This window comes from Coturnix japonica, chromosome 3 (genome assembly GCF_054131305.1).
Source record: "Coturnix japonica strain WE chromosome 3, WE-NBRP24, whole genome shotgun sequence".
NCBI classification, from domain to species: Eukaryota; Metazoa; Chordata; class Aves; order Galliformes; family Phasianidae; genus Coturnix; species Coturnix japonica.
In genome coordinates this window covers 52,188,705-52,213,174 of record NC_140665.1, presented here as the reverse complement: position 1 = coordinate 52,213,174, position 24,470 = coordinate 52,188,705, and the positions used below count along the sequence as shown (strand labels likewise).

Genomic DNA, 24,470 nt, shown 5'->3' with positions numbered 1-24,470 from the left:
GAGATGGAAAGGAAGCGGACCACACAGAGCCAAACACAGGGCTTTAAGCAGTGAGAAGGCGCATGCCATCACAGAGTTGCACAGATGCCATGAGGGCACGAGCTGAGCCAGCTGATGCTAATGGAGGCAAGGAAGCTCAGGTATGAGCTCTTTCCAGGTCCGCCTGTTCTGTGACAGGCCTGATTTTAAGGTGTGGGGCAACTCCAGCTTCTCATCCAACCAGTGGGACCTGTGGATGGTCTGGAATTGGCAGGCGTTCAGCATCTGGGGAAAGCCTCTTAGGACTTAAAAAAGACTTTATTGTATTATATTTCTGCCTGCCTTCAGGTTACAAGTCTTGCAGGCAAGGAGCTGCCCATTTGCACTTGAGATCACATCTGTATGCTTTATTAAGAGGCCCTAAGTGCTTTATTCAGACTTTTTCCATTGCACAGGCATTAGGGTGCTATTTAAAGGTGCGAATTACATGCCCGCAGTCATTAAAGGTATGAGATGCCACAACTGGCCAGTGGCTCCAGTATTGAAGTCCTCCATAGCCTCAGCCTGTTCTGACCCTTGCCTGCCTTCAGCAGGGCTGGATGAGAACCTGTTACAGGTTACCTGTTACCTGTTACAGGCTGAGGGAGTTGGGTTTGTTCAGCCTGGAGAAGAGAAGGTTGCGGGGTGACCTCATTGCAGCCTTTCAATACCTGAAGGGAACTTACTCCCAGGAGGGGAGTAAACTCTTGGAAAGGGCTGACAATAGCAGGACACGGAAAAATGGTTTTAAGTTAAAAGAGGGAAGATTTAGGTTGGATGTTAGGAGGAAGTTCTTCACTAGGAGAGTGGTTAGGCCCTGGAACAGGCTGCCCAGGGAGGTTGTAAGCGGAGGGAGCGCTTCGGTGCCCCCTGCCGGCCCTACGTGGAGCCAGCGATGCCTGAGCTGCTGTTGTCACATGTCGGAAAGTCCCAAGCGCTGACGGTGGAAATCCCCGCTGGGGTTTTTTTTTGTTGTTGTCTTTTTTTTTTTTTTTTTTTCCTGTCCATGCGCTGAAACAGAAAGGGGAAAGAAAACAAGAGGCTGAGCTCAGCCCTTCATTCCGCAGCGCAGGCAGCGGCGGCAGCAGCTCCGGAGCGGGGAGGGGGCGGCGGACGCGAGAGCGGCCAGGTCAACCCGGGCCTGCTGCCGGCTGGGTGTTGATGGCGGTCGAGCCTGACTGTGTGCCCCCGCCGCGGCCCGGCTGCTGAGCGGCATTTCGCGGCGGATCGAGCCCGCGCCCGGAGGAGCCCGCCGGCCGAGAGGTGAGCAATGCTCGGGCTGGGAGAGAGGCTGCCCGACTGTATTGTGGAGGTTTTGTTAGCAGTCCCGCGGCGAGCGGTGGAATTGTGCCCTCTGTTGACTGGCGGTGGGCCGGGGTTGCAGGTAGAGCGGGGGGCGACCGGCTGCGAGGCCTGGCTGGGGCTGCTGCCACCCGCACCTCCGAGTGACGGAGGCTGGAGGCTGCAGGAGGCTTTAAGGCTCGTTGCAGTGCTCGGCCGGCAGGGGTTTACCATTGGCTTCTTCGGTTAGGGGACAGAGCTGGAGAACGGAACACAGGGTTCCCCAAGACCAGCATCTTCCATATTATGTGCTGGGGAACTATGTGCTGCACTGTTTGCAACTTTTTTCTTTTCCTGGGAGCTCAGTAATTACATGTTTAAAGGCCATGTAGGGTGGGCATGCAATGAAGCACAGTGTGGTGTTAGCAAGTACAGCCTTAATGTGCTTTGAGTTGTCAGCTTCTGTGGCTGCTGAGCTGCTTCATTGCTTTGTTTCTCATAGTCAGGGTTGCTCTGATGTTGCCTTGATTGATGTTTGAAGTAACTGCCACAGACAGTAGTTTCCACTTTTGGAGGGGAAAATGTGCCCATAGAATAGAACAGAACATTGAATTTACGGTTCCAGTGAATGCTTCTGTAGACTCAGTACTTTTTGTTACCTAAAGCTGGAAATAACCACTTCAAGGGTCTGTGCCAGTAGTGATTAATCATCTGATAAGCCTTTATTTGGGTAAAAAAACCTCATTGACTCAATGACTCTACTTACGTAACTTAGGAATTCAGTACTCTGGCTGTCTCCAAGCAAAGCAGAGCTGTGGTTATTAAACAGGTTAATATGTTTATATGTCATTCCTCAATCCCATGTTTAAATGTATGGATGATTTACGTGAGTGGCATGTGTGAAAGTATATTGGTTAGGGATAGATGAGAAGCAGCTGTTAGGAAGCTTTCTCTTGTTTCTGGTCACCCTATACTTGGCATGGCATGTATCAAGGTCTTGATTTATATGTATGATTTAGTATTTGTCCCTAAATTTGTAATCCTCACTCCTGCTGTGACCAACTGGATTCTAAATGTTAGGTATGCAGACCTTCATTTCGCTTGATAGAAATCTGGCTTTGTGAGCAGAGCAGCAGTCTACATGGACAGCACGTAGTCTCTCCATCTAAAAATAATAGCTCATGGTGTTACTGCAGTGCACAGGAGGGATGTGTGAATGTGGTCCCTGCATCTGGCTGCAGCGAGACACAGAGTTAGTGTGCTCAGAATGAGTATTTCAGACTACAGATACTTCGAGGTTATGGGGTTGGTTGGCTTTTTGTTGTTGTTCTTCCTGCTGTAGCCCATCAGGCCAGAGGTACCAAAGAAAGGGATGCAGGGCAGTAAACGCTGCTTGTCCCACTATGGAAAAATATTGGGGCTTTTGAGCCAAATGGAAATGCTTTTTCAGCGATGTTGACTTACCGCTGAGTAATAGTGGCACCGCAGCTTGTTCCCCCACACATTGCACGAGCACCTCTGCAGTGCTATTCTGCTCACAAAACAGAAGGAGCCGCAAGAAGAGTAGCACAGGTCTGGCCCTGAGTGCTTGATCTGCCACTAATACCTCTTTTACCATCTCCAGCCAATGTAAGTACGGGACAGAATCTAGCACACTGTGTGATATCCAGGCTCTTTTTATATCATACCAGCATCACTTATCAGAATGCATGAGCTGTGGAAATCTGAAATGGACATTATCTGTTTTTTTGGCATGTCATCAAAACAAGAGTTTGGAATGTGCTGAAAGTTCAGCAGGTTCATATGGTGTTACAGTGTGCAATTATCAATTAGTCAAGTTTCCAAGATAGTTTTCCCTTCCCTTGATCTTGCCTTTTTCTTTCCTTGCTTTTATTTAAGTGCCTTTTTTTTTGTACAATGATGTAATCGTCTTAGTGAAGAATGAACTCTCTTCAGGAGTTCAATGAATGATCACAATAAATGGGTGGAATAAGCTCTTCAGTAGTTATCTCTGTGTAATGCAGAGAGGCTAACAGAGGTAAACGTTAACAATAAGAACTGGTATAAGTCTCAGTGGATGTCATCCGCTCTGTGTACTAACAGGCAAAACAGCAACTAGAATTCCACACATGGAAGTGTATTCTCAGTCTGTGCAGACCTTGCAGAGCAAGGGCAATTAACAAGTCAGTAAGGGAATACTTTTCTTTTTCATTTCAGATTTTTGTCTAGGATCATGGCTGGCCAACACATCCTTCCTCAGGCTTTGTATCAGAGCAATATGCTGAAAGCTGTGAAGATTAGAGAGAGGACACCTGAAGATCTGGTCAAACCCCCCAGTGGAATAATTCACCACTTCAGGACTATGCACAGATACACTATAGAAATGTTCAGAATGTGCCAGTTTTGCCCTCAATTCCGGGAAACGCTTCAGAAGGCCCTGACTGACCAAGCCACCCAGACTTCACTGGAGCGCCACAGGAAACTGAACTGGTGTATGGAGGTCAGGAGACTCGTGCCTTTGAAAACTAATGGTAAGTTGTGAGCAGGTTTTTGAACTCATTTTAAAGTGGGTAATACAGATCTGCCCTTTTATCTTAGTTGCGTAAGCTAAAATTCTCTCCGCGTAGCATGCTGTCTGGAGTCTGTAGCAATCCCCATCCGATGGCATGATGAGTGGCGTGAAAACTTCCTGGGTATTTTCATAACATCAGTAACTTCTGTCTGTCCATTGCTGTTCCACAGGCCTGACTTTCCATGTGTCAGTTCTCCTATTAGAAGCAGTGGTCAGCCCTTAACTCTAGGCAAGTGGAGGCTTGGGATGCTTTGAGCAGCAGGGATTTATTCCCTTGTATAACCGGGCCAGATGGTAGCACCCTTGTGGAGTTTCACCAAGCCGACCTTGCTTGCTGCAGGCTCAGTTCTGCACACAGCCAGCTCCCTGGTGCTCTGCTACCTAACAGGGTCTGTGAGGTTCTGCCTTTCCTTAGGGCCTGACAGCCATTCCTCCACGTGCCTCACGCACCAAATACTGGTGGCCCTTTCTCTTGAGGGTTGGTGCTGGTTATAGGGCTTCACTTCAGGGTTACTTTATGCTTATTGTGTCAGGTGGTATAAATGAAATAGAGGTGGTACAAACATTTCTCTGTGGGATACAAGAAACCATATCATCAAGCAAGCAAATTTAGCACATGACTGTGAGAACTGCTGGGATTTCATATTCAGTACAGGAGAGATTTGGTAACAGTTATGAGTTACGATCGTGCAGCTGTAAACTCAGACTCAGGATTCTCTGCTGTATAGAAAGCCCCAAACTGGGAATGTAGACAGGGAGAGCAATGACTCCAAGAACATGGGAAATAGACTTTTTTTTGTTCAAGGAGCGGGTGACACTGGTTGTAGAAACAGTGGATGTGGTGGACCTTCAGCCAAGTCCCAGCATCATGCTCATTGGTGTTTATTTTCAGATCTGTTTATATACACACAGTCCTTGTCTTTCTAGACCACAGTCTTTTCTTCCCCACCTGACTACACAACCGTGCTTTACAAAAGCCATAAAAACAGAATCACCATGTAGATGCAACTGCTCTGACCTTGAAGAGTCCAATCCATATGTGCATCACTGTCACTGTAATAGAAACACTGAAATTTTGGTGAGCTCTGTGGGCTGCATCTGCATTTGGCAGCAGTTGAGTGCCCTCATAGGCTGCATAATCCTGAACTTCCAGGACTGAGATTTCAGCTACAGCATCCAGTGCTTGGCAAGTGCCAGGGGGGTGGCGTTGCTCCATATGTGGAGCATTCAAAGCTTTGCTCTGAGACATATGCTGTAACAGATCTTGTGTGAAAATGGTCAGTGTAAATAGGTTTTGTCTGCAGCAAAGTGTGTAGGTTTTGGAACCCCACATATGATAGTAGTAGGAATTCTACAGGGCTCAGTAATGATTAGGCAGGCAGATTCTTCTGCTTATGGGATATTCCATGAATGGGGTCTGTTGTGTCAGGTCCTTGTGTCGGGCATGTACACCAGTATTATGAATTTGTGGGCTGAGATTCCATCTGTGAGTAGGTGTTCTGGTATATAGGATGCTAAAATACTGGGGCTGGCTTAGGATGGCAAGTCAAGTTGATTTGTGTTCTCCCCTACACCTCACACAGCCAGTACAAAGCACGTGGTGTGGCTTCTGTGCTATAAGGTTGCTGAGGGCATGGAAAGGAGGGAGGAGTGGCTCAATGAGCATGTGGTTTATGCAGAGTAGTTGCAGCTTAGCAGGAGGGGGAAGGTAAACTGGGCTGAAGGATTGATCCCTGAAAAACGGGATGGAAGCCTGGAGGAGCCCTGTGCTAGCCTAGAAAATAATGTTATTCAAGTGAGTGGGAATATAAACGTGGGCTTTTTTTTTTTTTTTTCCTCCACGTGGTGTGAAGAATATTTTAAAAGCATTCAACTGCATAACTCGTAGGTGTGGGAGGAATACATTAGTTCCTTCAGTCGCTGATGGGTTTTTCTAAGAGATATTTTACAGAAAGGGTAGTTAGGTACTGGAATAGGCTCCCCAGGGAGGTGGTTGAATCGCCATCCCTGGTTGTGTTCAAGAGCCGTTTGGATGTGGTGCTCAGGGATATGATTTAGTGTAGGGTTTTTAGAGTTAGGGTTCTGGTTAGGCTGTGGTTGGACTTGATGATCTTCAAGGTCTTTTCCAACCTGGGTAATTCTATGATTCTATGATATGTGTGATCTTTCTTAGTTCAAAACAAAGAAAGAGATTCTCCCATTGGATCTTTTAACATATATTTTTACCTAATACTTACATGAGCTCACAGCATAAGAAAAACCCCAACTTTAGAATCGCTTCACGTTTATTTGCGGACGTGTGCAGGGAGAATAGGAGGAAAGGCGGTAGGTGGTACCAAAATGGAAACTGCTCTTTTAAAAACAACACGCACCAAAAAATTCCATCATCTATTGGCTGCGGCGATTTCACTTGTATAATGAATAGGCATTCATTCCAGTTCACCCAGCCACACCCCCGGGAAAGTCCGAGGGAGGCTTCACCGTTCAGCTGTGCGGGCAGCAGAACAAAAAGTACGACTGTTGCTCAACTGGTAGTCAATTAGTGCTGGGGAATTCCAAGTGCTGTGTAAGGAATTTGGTGCGGTGCTTCTCAATAAAGAACTGAAAGTCGGCTCTGAAAAAGAAAAAAAAGACAAATCTTATCTTAGCTCTAGATTTTGTGAAGGGAAAATTTTACTGGGATTAATATCTCATCTGGCTTGTTCAGAAGGAAACCCAGACAGTTTTTCTATATTATACGTTGCTCCCTGATTTATTTATTTTTTTAGCTCATACAAGCAGGCTACAGTCTTTAGGTGAGCTGTGCAAGATGGCATTCAGAAACCAGAAGACAGTGTAAGGAACCTGGTGTGCAAAGAGTCCATAATAGTTTATAAAGTTTGAAGTACTTCTCAAGCAATAGCTATGGAGTTTGTTGTAGATTTTTCTCTGATGCATCAGAAAAAGTAGGAGAAGTGTTCATGCAGTGACTTACTTGAGCTCATAGAATCATAGAATTACCCAGGTTGGAAAAGACCTTGAAGATCATCAAGTCCAACCGCAGCCTAACTATAGTACCCTAACTCTAACAACCCTCTGCTAAATCATATCCCTGAGCACCACAGTGATGCATAATGCATGGTTTCAGGTGTGTGTATAGTGGTGGTCCTTTTTTTTAACTCACCTACATGAGAAGAATCTTGCAGTTCTATCATAGTTTGTGTCTTCTGTTCCAAGGAAATTACTGCGCTTTTTTAACTTTTGATAAAACTGCTTCTCCCTGTATTAAACACCAGACCTAATTGTGCATCTGGGGCCATGACATGACGTGGCTGGATGTGGCTCTGGGCAGCCACATCTGGTCTAGTGGTCAGTGACCCTGCACATAGCAGGGGGGTTGAAACTAGATGATCATTGTCCTTATCAGCCCAGGCTATTCTATGATATTCTATAACAGTAATAATTATTGATATTTCCCTTTCAAAAAGCTATTGAAGAGGATGGGTAGAAGCAGAATTTGAACCCCAGCCATAGGCATACTTCGTTCCACCTTTCAATTAAGTTAATTAACCACTCTGATTCTCAGTTCCTCCCCCCTGAAACTGCAGATCCTTGCTTTCCTTCCTGCATGTAGGAAGGGCTCTTTCAACGGAAGGGATTGTCTGAATGGAAAACAAATCACTGTTTTTCATTTAGGTAATCTTAAGTTTGTGTTTTAGGAAGGCAAACCTTTAAACGTTCAGCAGTGCAGCATTCAGCTGTCAGTACTGAGAGGAAGGCAAGAGGTGTTCCTACAGTTGCTTTACATAAATCTCGTACTGTCTCTCAATCTTTGTAATTCCTCCACTGAGCAAAGCATATCACTGCAGCCCTTGTCAGAGGAAGCGAGGCTTGCTGTTACTATAGGATATTCTTAGTGTTTTCCATTTTCTCAACCCTGTGCCATCAAGTGTATACATTAGCGTAAGCATTGATGAAGGGCATTTACACATTCTGTTATACTTTTAATGTGACTCAGTTGTGTTAAAAGCTATTTCAAATGCGCTTGACATTTGCAATCAACCCAAAATTTAGCTTTTGGTATCTGTCCGAGTTAAATAAAGAGCAAGTTTCCTACCACTGCTGAGTGACAGCTCACTGTCAAGTGAAGGGACAACCAGAGGGAGAGGAAACAACTTGCTTTATTCTCCTGAGCAGAGCATTCTTAGCTGTGATCTGCTTGTGAAAAGCCTTCTGGCAGACACTTAGGGAGAAGTGCACATGTAATATGTATATGTTCTGTGTATTCCCACATCTCACATGTTGGTGAAGTTGTATTTAAGTGGCCATTTAAAAATGGTGTTGTTGTTTTTTTATACAGGCGATGGGAATTGCCTCATGCATGCTGCATCACAGTACATGTGGGGTATTGAAGATGTTGACCTTGTCTTAAGGAAGACATTGTTTAGTGCGCTAAAGGAGATTGACACACGGAACTTCAAGCTGCGCTGGCAGCGGGAGGCGATTAAATCCCAGGAGTTTGTGCAAACGGGACTCCACTTTGACACCCGGGTAAGGAGACCTAAGGGATCGTGCTGTTTCCTCAATGCTTGTCAGTATTGCCTTCCTGATTTTCTTTCATTTTTTGGCTTCACGTATTTCCACTGTTGGTGGAGAGAAGAAATGTTGTTCCTTTGGAGGAAATGGGAAAATGTAAATATTTTGAGCACTTCAATTGGTTCCTGACCCTGTGTCTTTGGGCCGGTTTTGAACTGATGGATGTTTCTTTTTTCAGAACTGGGAGGAGGAGTGGGAATACCTCATTGAAATGACCTCCCCAGAAACATCTGGGGCTCGAAACAGACTTCCTTATAATGCACTGGAAGAAATCCACATCTTCGTTCTTGCTAACATCCTCAGAAGACCAATCATTGTCCTTGCAGGTGAGTTGTTCAGCATGTCATCTCTCATTAAGGACTGCATTAGTCTGTGCTTTATTAGTAATCTGATCTTGCTAATTGCTGTTTTCAGGTAGGCATCTTCTGGAACTGGGAGTATTGGGATGCACCTAGAATGTTTTTATCTCTTTGCCAGATGCATCAACTTAACAGATTTTCTTTTTCTTCCTTACGTAGATAAAGTTGTGAGAAGTTTAGAATCAGGCTCCAGTTTTGCTCCTCTGAATGTTGGTGGTGTTTACCTGCCATTGCTTTGGCCAGCTGAAGAATGCTACAGATATCCAGTTGTGCTCGGCTACGACAATATGCATTTTACACCACTTGTGACCCTGAAGGACAGTGGGCCAGGTATTTTTCAAGTACCTTGTCTGGTATTTGCATAGCCTCTTCAATTTTGTTACACTGCTAAAGCATTTAAAATACAACCTGGTTTATATTTCCCTTTTGAAAGTTAAAATTGATGTAGAAGATTCCTTTGGAATATGTTGTTAAAACTTAAACAGAAACAACTGTGTCTGTAAATCTGAATAGAAACTACAGACTGTCTTCAAAATACCAGCTGAAAAGGGAGCGCAGCTCACCTGCATCAGGGCTGGGACAAGTCAAAAGGTGGCCTCTGCTTTGCAGTGCTCTGGCCTTCTTTTCATGCTCCTCCATGGAAAGCTTTGAAGGACATAGTCTCAGAGCTGTGTGTTGCTGCCTAGCAGGTGTGATGAGATACTTGAAAGATGGCAGAGTATGCTTTTCTTCTGAATGGGTACCAGTTCTCTAAGTTCATGTTAGGGCATCATCCCATGAAAATGTATAATGAGGTAAGATCTATGGTACTTCCAACAGTGAGAAGACAATTATGCATTGGGGACATTAAAATTGCAGTGGGATGGGGTTTGATCTGTAGCAGGGCCATGTCTGCCTCCTCTCATAGTTGTGCTCTTTAGAAACCAATTGGTCTTGCTAGCCATTCTCTTGTCTTCCCAAAGTTCAGTAGCAGTGTTGTATCTCATAGTCTTGTCTGATAAAATATCTATGCTAAATCTTTGTGTTTCCACACAGAAATCCGAGCTGTCCCTCTGGTCACCAGTGAACGAGGCAGATTCGAGGATTTGAGCGTGCACTTTCTAACAGATGCAGAGGAGAGGGAGAAAGAGCAGCTGCTGAAAGACTACTTGGTAGTCATAGAAATTCCAGTGCAAGGCTGGGATCATGGCACAACTCATTTAATTAATGCTGCAAAGTGAGTGTCATTCCTGTTTCCTCAGTTAAGTTGTTTAAGGTAGTGGTAGGATCCAGACAGCCTTGTGTGCGTGCTTTTTGTCTTTCCCTTCTATGGCAGTATACTTCACCCTCTGCAATAAAAGATACTGGCATTTCTGTTGATGGGTTCTAACCACATTCAAATGCAAAAATGTCTTCAGACTTAGCAGCTTGAGGAAAGTAAAACCAATGGATTACTTTCTTACTTTTATTGCCTTTTAGATTGCTCAGGAAGTGGCTGAAAAGCAGTTAAAACCAGGAACTGGTTACAGAGAACCCCTGCGCTTTATGCAAGGGTAAATTGCCTTAAGTGCTTGTGGTGTAATTCTGCCTGTGCAAAGGAAAATATTTGGCAATCTTTTCAAAGCAGCATTTTGAAAGGCTGTGTTCCTGCAGTGGCGCAGCAGGCAGGAAGCTGTGGCCAGTGAAGGAGTTGGCATCTGCCCTCGTGCCCCTGGCAGTCAGTAACACATGGAGCAGCTGCAGTCACCAGCTTCTTGTATGTGGGGATCACTGGCAGTGGTGTCTGCCTGCCCCTTTATGACTGTTGCTACTCCCACTGCAGCCTGTAGTGATGTCTCTGTAGTGTCGAGTTGTTCTGCTTTGGTGGCCTTCTACCCAAAGGATAAATGCAGCAGTAATTGAGCTTCTCCTGCTGCCCCAATAGGTTCTTGAGTAATACAAGCAATTCTGGCTCCTCGTCCTCCAAAGTATTGCATGGTAAAGATACAACCTGGGATTTTCCCCGCCTTCAGGGTCCGGGTAGGGATTCTGCTAGAAGTATTAGTACTGCACGTACTGAACTGAAGCCACTTTGTTTGTCTGAAGAATTTAACTAGTAGCTACAGACCCCAGAGTGCAAAAACAGGAGCAGATTTCGTAATGAAGTTTATCACGAAGTACTGTGTCTAGAGTATGAAAGGTTTGTTTTTAGCATGGGCTGGTGAAGGAGATCTGACACTCTAGTTTCAACTACTGAGCACAGGTCTTCAGACAAATTTAGAATTTAGGGGATTTTCTTTTTATTTCTGAAAGGTTATCCGATTATTCCTCCCGCAAACAGCTTTCAGAGACAGAAAAACCTCACCTTGAAAATCCTTTCAAGAATACTTCCGTTTAGCACCATGCGAGTCCATTTCTTTAGATGTGAAAGTCTCTATTTGACATCACTGAACACCTGCTTCTAAAGTTATTTCCATTTACAGCAACAGTTTAACATCCTGGATCTTCTAGCTGAGTAATATGGATGTGTATTAAATGTACATTTCCTCCCCATGTGGCTTATATTTGCCTCCTCCCCTTCCATCTGCCCTTTTCAACCATATATATATATATATTCAGTGTATGTATATGTGTGTGTATGCATATATGTGTGTGTATGTGTGTGTGTGTATGTGTATATATATATTATTATATATTATATATACATATATATTATTTTTTTAATGTCTGTTAGGTTGGATGAAGGCAACCTGCCCAAAGAAATAAATCTTGTGGAAGATTACTTTCAACTGGTGCAGCACGAGTACAAGAAATGGCAGGAGCACGCTGAACCTGCCAGAAAAGAGGCCTGCTCCAGGAACAGACAGGAACTGTCTTTTTCCCAGCTCTCCCTCTTACAGGTGAAATGTGAAACTCCAAACTGCCCTTTCTATATGTCTGTGAACACCCAGCCCTACTGCCATGAGTGCTTTGAGCGGAGGTCGCAGGGAACCAAAGGAAGAAAGCAGGTCTCCGAAGCAGCACCTGAGAAACTGAAGGCAGCTGGGTCCAGTGGTAAAGCTTGTGAACCTGGGGGATGGATGTCTGAGGAGGCTGTAACAGGGCCTCGCTCTGCACCCCCAACTGCTCCCAGCCTTTTCCTCTATAGTGAAACCACTGCCATGAAATGCCGGACTCCAGACTGCCCCTTCACCTTAAATGTGCAACACAACGGACTTTGTGAACGCTGCTACAATGCCAGACAGCTTGCTGCTAGTAACAATTTGGACAACCAGAGGCGTTTGGACTATGCCACGTGTAAGGTGTGCCATCAGAAGGCCAACAGGACATTTAATGGCATATGCAGCACTTGTTTCAAAAGGACTACAGAGCGCTCTTCAAATGGCAGCCCTGGTTTTGTACCCGCGTGCCATCAGAGATCTACATCTGACCCATCCCAGATCCCACAGAGCCTCCTTCAGCATTCCTGCCAGCAAACTCCCAACAGCAACTGCAATGAGCCACTCTTGGCCGCGCTGCCTCATGCCCCACGTGCTTTGGAAGAGAAGGGAAGTAAGCTCTGCAGGAAACCTGGCTGCAAGTTTTTTGGAACAGCACAGAATGAGGGCTTTTGCACGCTGTGCTTCTTTGAATACAGGGAAAACCACGGTAAGTGAAGATGTGAGCTTTGTTAGATGTGCAGATGGTGAAACTGAAGTTTTGCATGTGCTGTGCTCTGAAAGATCAAGAGGTGACAAACACTGTGTAGCAGAAGCAGCAGTATGAGGAAAATGTGCTTTATTGGCTGTTGCTATCCCAAATGAGAGGCATGCAATAACAGTGTGGGATATATGAAATCTTGTAAAACTTCCCATTGCCTTCCATGAAAGAAAAACTTCAATTAAGCATCATTTTTGATGCCTTCCAACCCTACACTGTAGTAATGTTTTGGTATAAATCTTCTCAGGTTAAACTTCATCATAGCTAGACCAGTTCTAGGAACTGGTGAGGGAAGTGATGTTGTATTGATGTTAGTGAAAACCAATTGTGTTTGGAAGGCTTTCTAAAAACTTGGCATGAATTTGAAGATCTGTATCCGTTCTGGGTTTAACAGATATAACACTGGAGTAATGACTGAAATCTCAATAAACAGAGCCAGGAGAATTTGTCTGTGGTTAATATGCAAATATAATGTGTAGACAATACAGAATAAGTATTTGATAGTAACATAAGGAGTATATGGTTATAATGTACCTTGAAATGTTTCTTGATACTCACTGCATAAGCTTAAAATTAAACCCTAAAATAGTCTGTAAATTAATCACGTTGGGAAATCTTCAGCTTCCATGCTGCTGCTGTTTCACAGGCAACTGCCTTTGGATACAGAGGGTGGGATGCACATGTGAGAGGAAAATAATACTTATCTCAAGACAGTTCCGTTGCTGACAAGCAGATCAGTGCTACATTTTCCATGTACTTTTACATCAAGGGCCTATTATGCTAGCTTACAAAAGCTTATTTTTGAGTGTTGTTCACTTAGAAAACTGTTATGATTGTGGAATATATGATTGCCTCATTAAATTAAGAGGTTTAGGGTGCATTAACCTATTAAGCTCTGTACTACTATATTTCCACTACCCCATGTGATTGAAATGAAGGAGGACAGAAGGGAAGAGTTGGGATGTATTGCAGGTGCCATTCTAAAACCAATGGTGATTTTCCTCATCTTTATTGAGATCCAGTTTCCATGCTGTGAGCAGGTTCTTCTCGAATCAGCTGTTTGATGTAAAGCTCAGTCTCTATTAGCCCTTTGTTTATGTAAGCTGAAGGAATGTGCTCTGACTAAGAGGTATCGGAGTTGTCAAAATGCAGTGTTTGAGACTAGCAGATTTTTTGGTTTTTTTTTCTTTGCCAATTGAGGAACTTTTGTAGTCACTTTGGGCCATAACATCTTTTGGGCTCATTCACACATTTCCTCATCCTTTCTTTGCATTACAGACAGTGCTTCACTACGCCACCAGAGGAGATCTCAAAGGAATTCCTCAGCAGCTGGTCAACAGGGGAGCTCAGCTGCTGCATTCCACAATACCATGTCTTGCCAGCAGCAGAACTGTGGCACCCTGGGTAGTACCATGCTGGAGGGCTACTGCCAGAACTGTTTCATTAAAGCCCAGAGCCAGCGATTTCAGGAAGCCAGGAGGACTGAAGAACAGCTAGTGAGACAGCCTGAAGTAAGTATGAACTCTGAAAACCTTCCTCTTGTTTAGCATGTTTTTCCCTTGTGAGAGTGACTCAGAGAGTGTAATAGGATGCAGCAACATGAGAATTTCTAAGTGTCATGGGAAGACTAGTGTAAGGTATCTCATGATTTCCACTTGCTACAACTGAGCAGTACTTCTAATGCACATCCTCAATTTAGTATTTTTGTGGCTGTTGATTCTGTTTTACCTAGCTAGAATTTGCCCTGCAGTTTCAGTGAACCCATGGATGGCTTTGTTTGCTGGCTGCAGGGGTTTTCATTCATCCCTTTAGAGCTACATAACTTCATCAAGAGATTTACTCTGCTTTGTCTTGCTTTTTTCGTTGAGCACATCACAGATTTTCTGTTCCAGGCTATTTCACTTGGTCTGTTTTGGTTTTAGAATTGAGAATTACCAAAGATACAAAACCTATTTTTCTAGGAGTTGACAGAATTTATGTTATTCTTTGGTAAAGTGGTCTCTTGGTATCGTACTCCTCAGAAGCAGTATGTGTTGTATTAGGATCTGGAAAGCCCACTAGCTCTAGTGTGAATTTTCTACTTTGCAAAGCAGTCTCCTAAAGCTCTTGCAATTTTTGCGGCAGTGTTTGTTGTCTGTGGTCACTACCAACCCCCCAGTGGTCCCATATACAATGTGTTAGCGCAGGGGAAAGTGAATGAAATGCTACCTGTGCAACCAGCATGACAACTGACAGTGTTTTTAATGTGTTTCAAGAGAACAGGACAACGCAGAGATCTACAGCGAGCAGCACCGACTAGCCAGAAGAGACAATGTGCCGTGGCTTCATGTCGGAACAACCTGGCCTGCAGAAGCAGTGAGCTGTGCCAGCAGTGCCAGCGCCTTGGTCAGCTTGCACAGCTGGGGGTTCCCAGGGAGCCAGCTGCAGACGAGCCCCCAAAGCAACGCTGTCGAGCCCCTGCTTGTGATCACTATGGTAATAACAAGTGCAATGGTTATTGCAATGAATGCTACCAGTTCAAACAGATCTACGGCTAGCGGAGAGGAAGAGTTGGTAAAGAAAAAGAAAGCGATACCAGCTTCTTCCTTAACTGAAATGGTGCTATGTCCAAAACACTTATCAGTCCTGGGAGCAGGGACTAGGGGGAAAATATAAGCTGTCTGCCCTTGTTCCTGTTTATTCCCAAGAATGGGAATAAGTATGTACTTCCTCTAAACACTGCATACAAGAACTGCTATGGAGGGCCGGTTGCTTTCTGCACAGAGCTGTCTTTCATGAATAAGCTTCTGTCATGCTCTATTTAATTCTTGGACTTTCCAGTTGGAAGTTTGAAGCATTTCATTCCGAAGAGTTGAGCTTCCTGGTTCTGCCTCTTTCTCAGTACCTCCCCAACGCATGCAGAAGGAGGACTCACATCTACTTTTGTCAGCATGGGAAATCTGCATTGATGTATGTTGGTCAGAGGCATGTCTTTGCTGAGAGAGATCCTCCAGGACAGGTTGATATAACCTTGCAGTTGAAACAGAGTGAGGTTGTGTGAAGAAACTTGCTTTGGTTTGCTCAGTTTCTTGCTTCTGTTCTTGTGGAGCTCAGCAAGGCTGGAGCTTGTGCAGGCGTTTAGGGTGGTATCAGTGAGTGAGCCCTTGGCAAACTGCAATCTTAAACAAAACAAGCAGTGGTCAGCATTTAGATCCCTTCCCAAAATCAAAGATAGCTGGAAAGATGATGTGATTACCGAAGCAACTTTTACATATGTGTGATGGAAAATGTGAATCCTGCAGTTCCCCTCACATATGGAAGGAATTATCTCCAACCAAAGAAAAAACAGTCACAAAAGCCTTTCGTCTTAGGCTCCAGTTTTGAAGCCAAAGCAACTTTCTTCTCTTCCATTGTAACTGCCAGAAATACACATGCTGCTGTTCACACCCCAGCTCCCTTTTTCTCTCTCACTTTTTTTCTGTTACCCTTAATGTGATTCTGACATTGTGCTAACAGCTTGGAGCTTGGCAGTGGGGTGCCTTAGAATCAAGACTTTACTCCTGGAGTTCATACATTTACTTCTGAATCTGCAGTACTTCAGCAAATTCACCTTTACTGTTGTGCCTGATAGACTCTTTTCCCCTTTCATACTCCTTAAGTTTTCAGTATCTGTTTTGCTGCTGCTGTTTTGGAGGTGATACCTTTTCTAATTTCCTTGTCAAGCTTAGAATCTTTTTTCTATATATTAAAAAAGAAAAAAGAAACAAAAAATTAAAATAATTCAACTTATTTCTGTTAAATTTTATATATTTTTAATGTTAATGTGAATATATGGTTTATTAAAATATTTATATTATTTCAAACAATGCAACTTGAAATTTGCACATCTAGGATTATTATTTTTTTTTTACGTATATTTACTCTTGTGTTGAAATTTGCCAACTTAAATGTATGATTGAAAAACATTCTTGGATATAAAGAAATAAATTATTGAAGGATTGAATTTGGTATTTTATATTGATGAGAGGGAGCACAGTTGAGCACGTGGCACCCACTGCAAAAAGATTTCTGTCCAGGATGACCACTGAGCACAGCACTGATGTCCCTTGTTTCAGGTTGTGCAGCCAAGCATTTTCAGAAGGCAGTAGCTTCTTGTGCATCTCTGTGTAGTCTCTCAGTACCTCGGTGTCCTTTTGGTACCTTGTGGGATGCCATGCAGTCAGTGTACATCAAGACTTAGCTCCTGTGTGTACTCAGTCTTCCATTCCCAGAGCTGAATGTGGCCAAGTAAGGATGGGGCTGGACCAGGCTGCAAGGGAAGCTAAGCCAGGCAGACTTGATTTTGCTGTCTTCATCCATCTGTCCACCAGTTACCCCAAGGGTTCCCAGCTGGCTTAAGTGCCACTCTGGGAGGCAGTGATGGTCATGAGAGCTCCCCATGTGTGTAGAAGCAAAGGCCCAGGGTGGCCCCACCACCTCACCATGAGTAGCAGGGATGGCCTTTGCCTTTTTGGTTTTGGCATCTGACTTGCTTGGTAGCTCCTGAAAAGCAAGTTGCTAATTGCTCAGCTGGATGATACCTGAAAGGGATGTTTTCTTTTCATCTCAAGTTCATCCACACCTAGCCATGCTTCCAGGGGCTTTCTGACTGTAACGCTCCCTCAGCATGGCGTGAAGATGCCTGCACTGGTGCTTCAGTATTTCAGGCCTCTGCCTAGTCAGGCAGTACTGCATGCGACCCTGAATTCTAGGTGCTGCCCACAGTCTGAAAGGAAAAGCAGAAGGGGCTGCAAGCCTCCTTGTGTAAAGGGACTGTGGGCCCTCTCCTAAGAGGTGATCCTGCCCACCCTGTCTCCTGGTCAGCTGCTCTCTTCCCTAGTTAACCCTTTCATTTTTCATTCAGGAGCTTGCTTTAGCACATGCTTCAGGTACCTTCCCAGTTGAAACCACATAAATGCTGTATTCTGAAGTACTTTTAAGATAGCTCAGCTAGTGTTTGTAATTCTCACAGCTTCCTCACATTCCCGAGTTCATGCCAACTTTCCTCATACAGAGTTTAGCCCACATCCCTTTGGACCTGTGTGCCGCATCCTTTCAAAGCAGACAGCCTGAAACCTGTCTGCTCCATCAGGGCAGAGCCTCTCACGCCTACCAACCCCATCCTGTGTATTCCTATTCTTCAGCTTCTGACAGGAGAGCTGGGAGGGGGAAGGTTGGTTAGCTCTGGTTGCCACTGACTGCAGCCTCTGCACAGAAGAAGGGTTTTAGCTGAAATGCCTGAATCCCCTTGATTTTCTTTGCTACTTTCCGGGCCTGTTACTCATATCTTCGAAGTCACATGTGGTTCATCTCATTCTGAAGCTCATATGTAAATGAATGCTCAGCCTGTCTCTTGTGACCGACTCGTGTGGGAACTTTAAAGATATTTGTGTCTTTTTATTTTTTATAATATTTTGGTATTTCCCTAATACCCTGAGGGGATTTTGACCCTCTGATGTTTTCTGTTGTCTGCCCAGCTCCTCAAGTTCAAGTAATTCTTTTTCCTTCCTGGTCTGTAAGAGAGAACTTTCATTTGGATTCTCCCTTTCTGAGACAGCTTACAGAAAGTAGCCTCTTTGCTGAGATGCAAGATTCTTTTCTGAGTAGAAATTCCTTGTAACATGGTGCAGAAACTGATCGTTTTGCAGGCTGTGCTTACATATTCATTTTATTTAGGGATACTTGTAGATAGCCTCAGTAATTCTTTCTGACTGAGAAGATATATGATCTAAATGTTATCTGTTAAGCAAAATGTGGGCCTTTGGAGCAGGAGCAGTACACCAGTGACAGCCAGCAGCCCATGATCTGAAGAGTGACAGGCCAGCTGAGGCCTTATTCTGGCCACAGATCTACATTAAAACGTTCCACTGTGCTAAGTGGTGGCATACCCAAACTTCCCATGGGGAATGTCCCTGGGCTGGGCACCAGCCTAGTTCACAGGGACATAAACCAGTGAATAGAAGTGGTCTTAGGACTCGGCATCCATAGCTTGGGCCTGCATCCATAAGATATATTTTTGCTCAAATGGTTTGGTTGTAAATTAGAAATGCTTTGCTTAAAGCAAATTATTGGGAATTGCTGACATTTTTTTCTGGCAACAAGAAACAGACAGTGCTCAACAGAATTGATATCCATCTCTTTTTTCCTACAGTAGTAATTTCCAAGGTTTTTGGATTACGGATCACCATGTCACTGGTACATTTTCAGTGCCTAAAAAGAAAGTATTTGTAACAATTTCTTTGGCTCTCATATTGCTCAGTGTTGCAAATGCAGCTACACAGCTCTTCAGCACTGACTTTATCTGGAGCTGTAGTTTGTTTGCACCAAATATCAGTTATCCATACCTGGGAGCTATGGCCCCATACACTGACAATGGTAGGAGTAGGAGAAAAGGCAGTTCAGCAATTTAGATCCCAGTGTGAGACTCAAGCTTTCTGGGTACATCCAGGAGTATTTCTCATCCAGGATTGAGGGGGAAAGCTCTAAGCTCCTCTTCTGAACATGTACAACAGGGACTTTAAAGTGGTTGTTTGAAGGAGTTCTGCTTTACTGAAAGAAGTAAAAATGCTCGCATGTTCAATCCTTATAAAATAAGTGGTTTAGCATGGTGATATGATGGGAGTTTTGCATAGGGAGAATAGCAATTATGTAATTTTATCCAGCATACTTGAGTAGGATACAATGGTGTGATATGCAAAACACAAAAAGAGAAAACCACAGTGCTGAGCAGTTACAGTTTCACTTTATATTAAATGTAAAATAAGAAGTTACACTTTTCAGTTGCCTGAATTTAATGAGCAGCGCAGCAAACTCGTTCCTGGTGGGAGCAGATTCAGTGTGCACACATGAGCTTGGTCAGTAACCTCTGTGCTGCTGCTGTCTCCCGTACTGGCGATAACATGCTGGTACTACCAATGCTTGCCTTGTTCAGAAGGGTCAGCCTAGCAGCACAGGAATCACAGAATCACAGAATGACCCGGGTTGGAAGGGACCTCAAGGATCATGTAGTTCCAACCCCCTGCCTGGCAGGGCCACCAAACATACACATTTACTAGATCAGGTTGCCCAGGGCCCCGTCCAACCTGGTCTTGAACACCTCCAAGGACGGGGCATCCACAACCTCCCTGGGCATGCTCAGAAGTGGCTTAACTGAGCTGCCAATTTATTAATTCCCCTTGCCTTGGCCAGCTATGGTGGTTGCTTTGGAGAAGCCTGCCATAGTCTTCCCAAGGAGAAGTGGAGCTGAGTCGATCAGTCCCCTGCTGTCCCCTGTGCCCTCTGCCACTGCCCTCCACCTTCTGCCAGCGAGCTGAGTGAGCTATAGGCAACTTGGTGAGCACAATGCAGCAGCATCTCGAGTTACCAAGGCATTCATTCATTCAACAACAACGAAAAAAAAAAGCCTTTATGTGTACGTATTAGAACGTCTTTAATGTTGGTCAAACAGAAACCTGAAATAAGAGCAGGTAATTTTGCTTGGGAGTTTTATGATGACATCTTTTTGTACTAATGCTAATTCTCAAAAAACTCCCTGTGTCTAATACTGAAAGACAGCCTACGGCGTGCAACGCAGACTGCCCCCTCCTCCGGCCTCGCTAAACTGAACACCGTGTACGTAATCTCTCCCCCTCCCACTACCCTTGATCTCTGACAGCAATGATTCTTTTTGTTATTGATTCGTGTTTTACCCCTCTCCACCCCCCACCCCCCCTACACACACTTTTTTTTGCTAAGGGCCTGGTACAAATACATGATGTTGGGCAGGAAGTAAGATTTCCCCTGGTGAATTACCATGGGGAAAACTTAGGTTTTATTCTCTGCTTATGGCTTCGTTTCAAGGGATTCATATGATCTAATACAATTGCGTATGGTGAGTTCATCCAGTTCCCAACCCCATCCTTTTTTTCAAAGGCTTGGTGGCATGTCACAAGAAAGGGACAAAATTCCCTTCTCATTTACAATGTAAAGCCCAGCTGGTGAGCTGGGGCTCTGCTCCAAGCTCATGTGCAATGTTCCTCACTTTGAAACAAGCACCTCTCCAACTGGCTGCTCTCAGATAACTGTGGGACATGGCCTGGTCATGGCATTAAGTGCTGTGCAGCCTGAGAACACACTGCCAGAATTCCCACTTTATTAATGACTGAAGCAATCATTTCATTTCCTCTTGTCTGACATCCATGATAGAAGAGCGTGCACTGAAGTGACACCTGGTAAACATTTTGCTGCGAGATCTGATAACGTTTATACTGATGTCAATCCTTAATAACTTGATGGACTTCAGCAACTTTACTCTAGATTTTCTGTAAGATAATGAGGATGGGAATTTGGCCAGGTATCTTATACAAACAGTGTCTTACTTCCTTTTTTGTGTTCTGGAGTGAAAAAAGAGGCATTCAGTTGCTGCTGTTGCAACCCACATGCCGCAAAGACATCTTTAAGCAAGCAGACCTCGCTGTTATGTCCTCTTGTACATAATGGCACACCTTGCACTGGCTGCTGGTTACCGTGTAATGGTAATTAGGCATCTCAGCCTGTTCTGTGGTCCTTAGTGCACAATCACTTAAAAAGCAAGAAAAATAGCCTGACTGACATTCCAGCAGGATAAGTTATAGCTTACTTACCTTCTAACTTATAGCCTGCAATGAAGATCAAACTGATTTTTACTTGAGGGTACATATCACATCATTTTTCAATTACGTATTATTCATACACAGCCAGCAAAATAGACGACGTTGCACGCTGTTTCACAATCACGTGCATGTCTAGACCAGCCTATATCTACTGCCTAAAAGAAAAGAAGAAAAAGTCATTGTTTCCAGAGACTTTTTTTTCTTTTTTTTTCTTAAAAAAAAGGAAGTTTTGGGGGTGGTAATAGAGCCATGAATGCTGACCCTCAGCAGAGCAGGTCTCTTTGAAGGCTGGTGCTGGGGCAGGTGCTTGGAGCCTCCAGTGTTTGCCAACGCTCCTGTGCATCTGAGTCATATCAGCCATGTGCACCACGGAAGTTCACAACGCATTACTCAGAGCAGGCATGTAGCTTGGGCTCTGCCAAACCCGAGGCTACGTGAATGTCAAATTAAACATATTCATCACCAGAATGTTCTTTCTCTGTTTTTCTTTTGGGCATCCAGCAGGGAAGACTTATTAAGGCAGAACTTCATATTGTTGGGATTTCATTATATAATTCACTGACTTACAGTTTGCTTTGTTGTTACTTCAGGCATTTGAGCTTTGCTTTTCTCTCCTGCACTGGGGCCTAAGTCAGACCTCCACTTGGGGCTATACAGTGCATTCAGTCTTCCCTGGGGCTTTGTTTTTCCACGTGTCCTCACATTATAAGGTCACTACAATGTTAAATTACCTCACTGTCACGTGTGCTTTGATCCAGACTGGCTTTCCTCTACCAGAATAGCAACCCACCAGCAGCTGTGACCAAGAACAAGCTGATCTGTGTTGTACAGAGCTTCCTGATACTTTCCGCCACATGGCTACACGTGCACTTCCAGAAGCGCCTACACATGCTGTAGGTTTCTAGCTTCAGCTCCTCAGAGTGCCTGTGGTGGTCTCCCTCTGTCTCCTGGTGACTTTTGTCTTGTTGTCACCCACCCTCACACCAGTCAGGGTGCTCCTGAGTCAGTTTCTGGGGAGGATACTATCCTCTGCTTTGTCACTTTGGAGAAGGTGAAAGTGTGAAGTGCAGCTTGCTGGAAACACCCAGCCCCTAACACTCCTCCTTGGGCTGCCTACTTCATCTTGTAGGTGGCTTCTCCTGTAAAAATGCAGAAGTTTGGCTGAGCTCTGCGAAGGGTTGACCTTCCGTATTTCAGTTTTTACCTCTTTGAGCTGACAATGCTTCCTATTTGGGAACAACTTTGAATTAAACTCATCAAATTCAGCTGCAAATAGAGATAGGTTTTATCTCTTTTATTTTGATTCCCCACAATGAAGTTTCAGCTTGTGCTAATAACATCTATAGTACAGCTGCCAAAACAGTGTTCGTTCTTCACCTCTTAGTATTAGCATGCTTTTTTTGTTTGTTTTGTTATGTTTCAGGGTATAACTAAATATTATCACTGCTAGAGAAAGTGTATCTAAACCGTATTGGTCATTACCTATTTTTGCTTGGCTAAAAAGGAACAAGATACTTGAAAGTACACGCTAATTTGTAAAACTTGAACAAATCAGTTTTAATACTGCAATAAGGGAAATGTGAATGTATAGAATGAATCCAGCAGAGCCTGTAATAAATAGAAAATAATTGCAGGACATCAGAGAGGACAGCAAAAACAGGAGATGGTAACTTCACAGCCACGTGGAACCAGTAAGTGTTTAATCTACAAACTTTCTTGTTTTCAGCTGAGTGAAGCAGAGACAAGTAGACACAAGAAAAAGTACAAACAAGTTCTTTATTCTGCAGCTCCATTTGAGCACTCTAAAGATAGCATCAAGGACTGCATGGAAATCCCCTGGATACACTTTGTAATTTTTTCCGGTGAATCTCAGGATAGCAAATATGAAAGGCAAGGGTAAGAGAATGACCACAGCTGGTGTAGGCTTCACTTTGGTATTCCGCTTTTGCGGTGCAGACACCCAGAGTGGAATTAATCTCAGCTGTCTCTCCCTCCCCTGACTACAAGGGGCACCCAGATGACTAGCTCAGATGTAGATGTTTACACTGGTTTACAAAGGTGACATTCTGGAGTAGATGCATCCCACGCACCATTTCTGTGGTGATGTTTCCTCTTGAAGAAAGCTATAAAATCAGGGCAATATGCAGATTGTCTTTTGCTTTGTAACTCACTAACTAATCAGATTTTGATGCTGGGCAAGCCATGAAAATACAACTTATGGCAACTAATGCCTCCCGAAATCAATGGGTGTTAGGCAATTAAATGCTTTGCATCTCTGGGGCAGTTAACCATCCATTAATATATATTTGTCTTGCAAGAAATTAGAGAAGTAATGTTCACATAACTCCCCTCAATAGCTGTGAAATTTAAATGATTAATTATGACAATACTCACTGACATCCTGAAGTAAAAGGTCTGACACAAATAATTATACTTGATGTTTCAGTCTGTATTGATGATGTACTTGTTCCCCACCAACAATGCAGTTTTGGGACATATTGAGACTAAACTTTAGACAACCTTTCATTTTTCTGAAGTTGTGTTTTCTTTCAGGTACTCCTTGGATATAAAAGAACCGAGATGAAACCTGCCCAGAGGGAGCATGTGGAACAAGATACACGTCCCTGCATTAAACAGTTACCTAAATAACAAGCTCGCTATGTTACCATTTCCACAGTTATTTCAAGTGTTAAAGAAATGTATTTGAACTCCCAAATAATTCCCTGCTCAGCTCCTGTATGTTTCCAGTGTAGAAAACAAGTGTAAGTGCAGTAATATGAAGGCAGGGCTGTTTGGACCAAGTGTTAACTGCAAGACACTTGGCACTGTTGCCAAGGACAATGTCTGCTCCACTTGCATTAATAATGCATTCAAAGAAACAGGCTTTTCCTTTGCAGTAGATGGAACTGCATCACAGAATCACCTGTCTTTGTCATCAGTTCTCTTTCTAACAGAGCAAAATGTTGTCAAACAAGATAGTGTCACAGTTCTGCACACTACTTCTAGTTGGCTACTGATCATCACATTTAGCTTCTTTGAATCATAGAGATGTATGCAAGGATTTGTATCCAGCTTACACAATGAGAAGTGTTACGAATGGGGGGATATAACTGACCGTTTATTTAATCTGAGGTTTTCAAAATTATCAGGGTAGACGAAAATAAGCCATTGTGGCATGAACAAGGAAGCTAAGTGAGAAGTTCGTCTCCTCTAGTTGGCTGTTACCTATTACTGTGATGATTTATTGCCATAATCAAGGAAGAAACACCCTCCTTGCAGTGGAAAAATGTTCCTAATAAAGATAAAGTTGTGATCTCAGTGAGAATTGGGAAGTACCAGTAAAAGCTTAGAAATATTACC

General features: G+C 43.8%; 1 protein-coding gene across 4 annotated transcripts; it reads left to right on the top strand.

Moving 5' to 3' along the window:
* Window positions 1-903: 903 nt before the first annotated feature.
* Window positions 904-23,762, top strand: TNFAIP3 (TNF alpha induced protein 3). Of its 4 annotated transcripts, XM_015858416.3 has the most exons (11): window positions 911-1,281; window positions 3,517-3,830; window positions 8,211-8,401; window positions 8,625-8,772; window positions 8,965-9,135; window positions 9,841-10,021; window positions 11,498-12,411; window positions 13,741-13,973; window positions 14,718-14,937; window positions 22,745-22,801; window positions 23,664-23,762. In XM_015858416.3, exons 2-11 carry the CDS (start codon window positions 3,533-3,535, stop codon window positions 23,678-23,680), a joined length of 2,430 nt encoding a protein of 809 aa, XP_015713902.2. In that variant the 5' UTR covers window positions 911-1,281; window positions 3,517-3,532; the 3' UTR covers window positions 23,681-23,762. The 4 variants fall into 4 exon arrangements, with proteins under 4 accessions (XP_015713903.2, XP_015713902.2, XP_015713904.2 ...); XM_015858418.3 differs by lacking the exon at window positions 22,745-22,801; XM_015858415.3 differs by lacking the exon at window positions 23,664-23,762 and having other exon boundaries at window positions 22,745-23,126.
* Window positions 23,763-24,470: the final 708 nt, after the last annotated feature.

What these genes read in the sequence shown, in the direction of transcription:
- TNFAIP3 (XM_015858415.3), top strand. Translation starts at nt 3,533, where the DNA reads ATGGCTGGCCAACACATCCTTCCTCAGGCTTTGTATCAGAGCAATATG. An exon ending in CCTGAAGGACAGTGGGCCAG is followed by an intron (nt 9,136 to 9,840) that starts GTATTTTTCAAG and finishes GTTTCCACACAG; the next exon opens with AAATCCGAGCTGTCCCTCTG. An exon ending in CATTTAATTAATGCTGCAAA is followed by an intron (nt 10,022 to 11,497) that starts GTGAGTGTCATT and finishes AATGTCTGTTAG; the next exon opens with GTTGGATGAAGGCAACCTGC.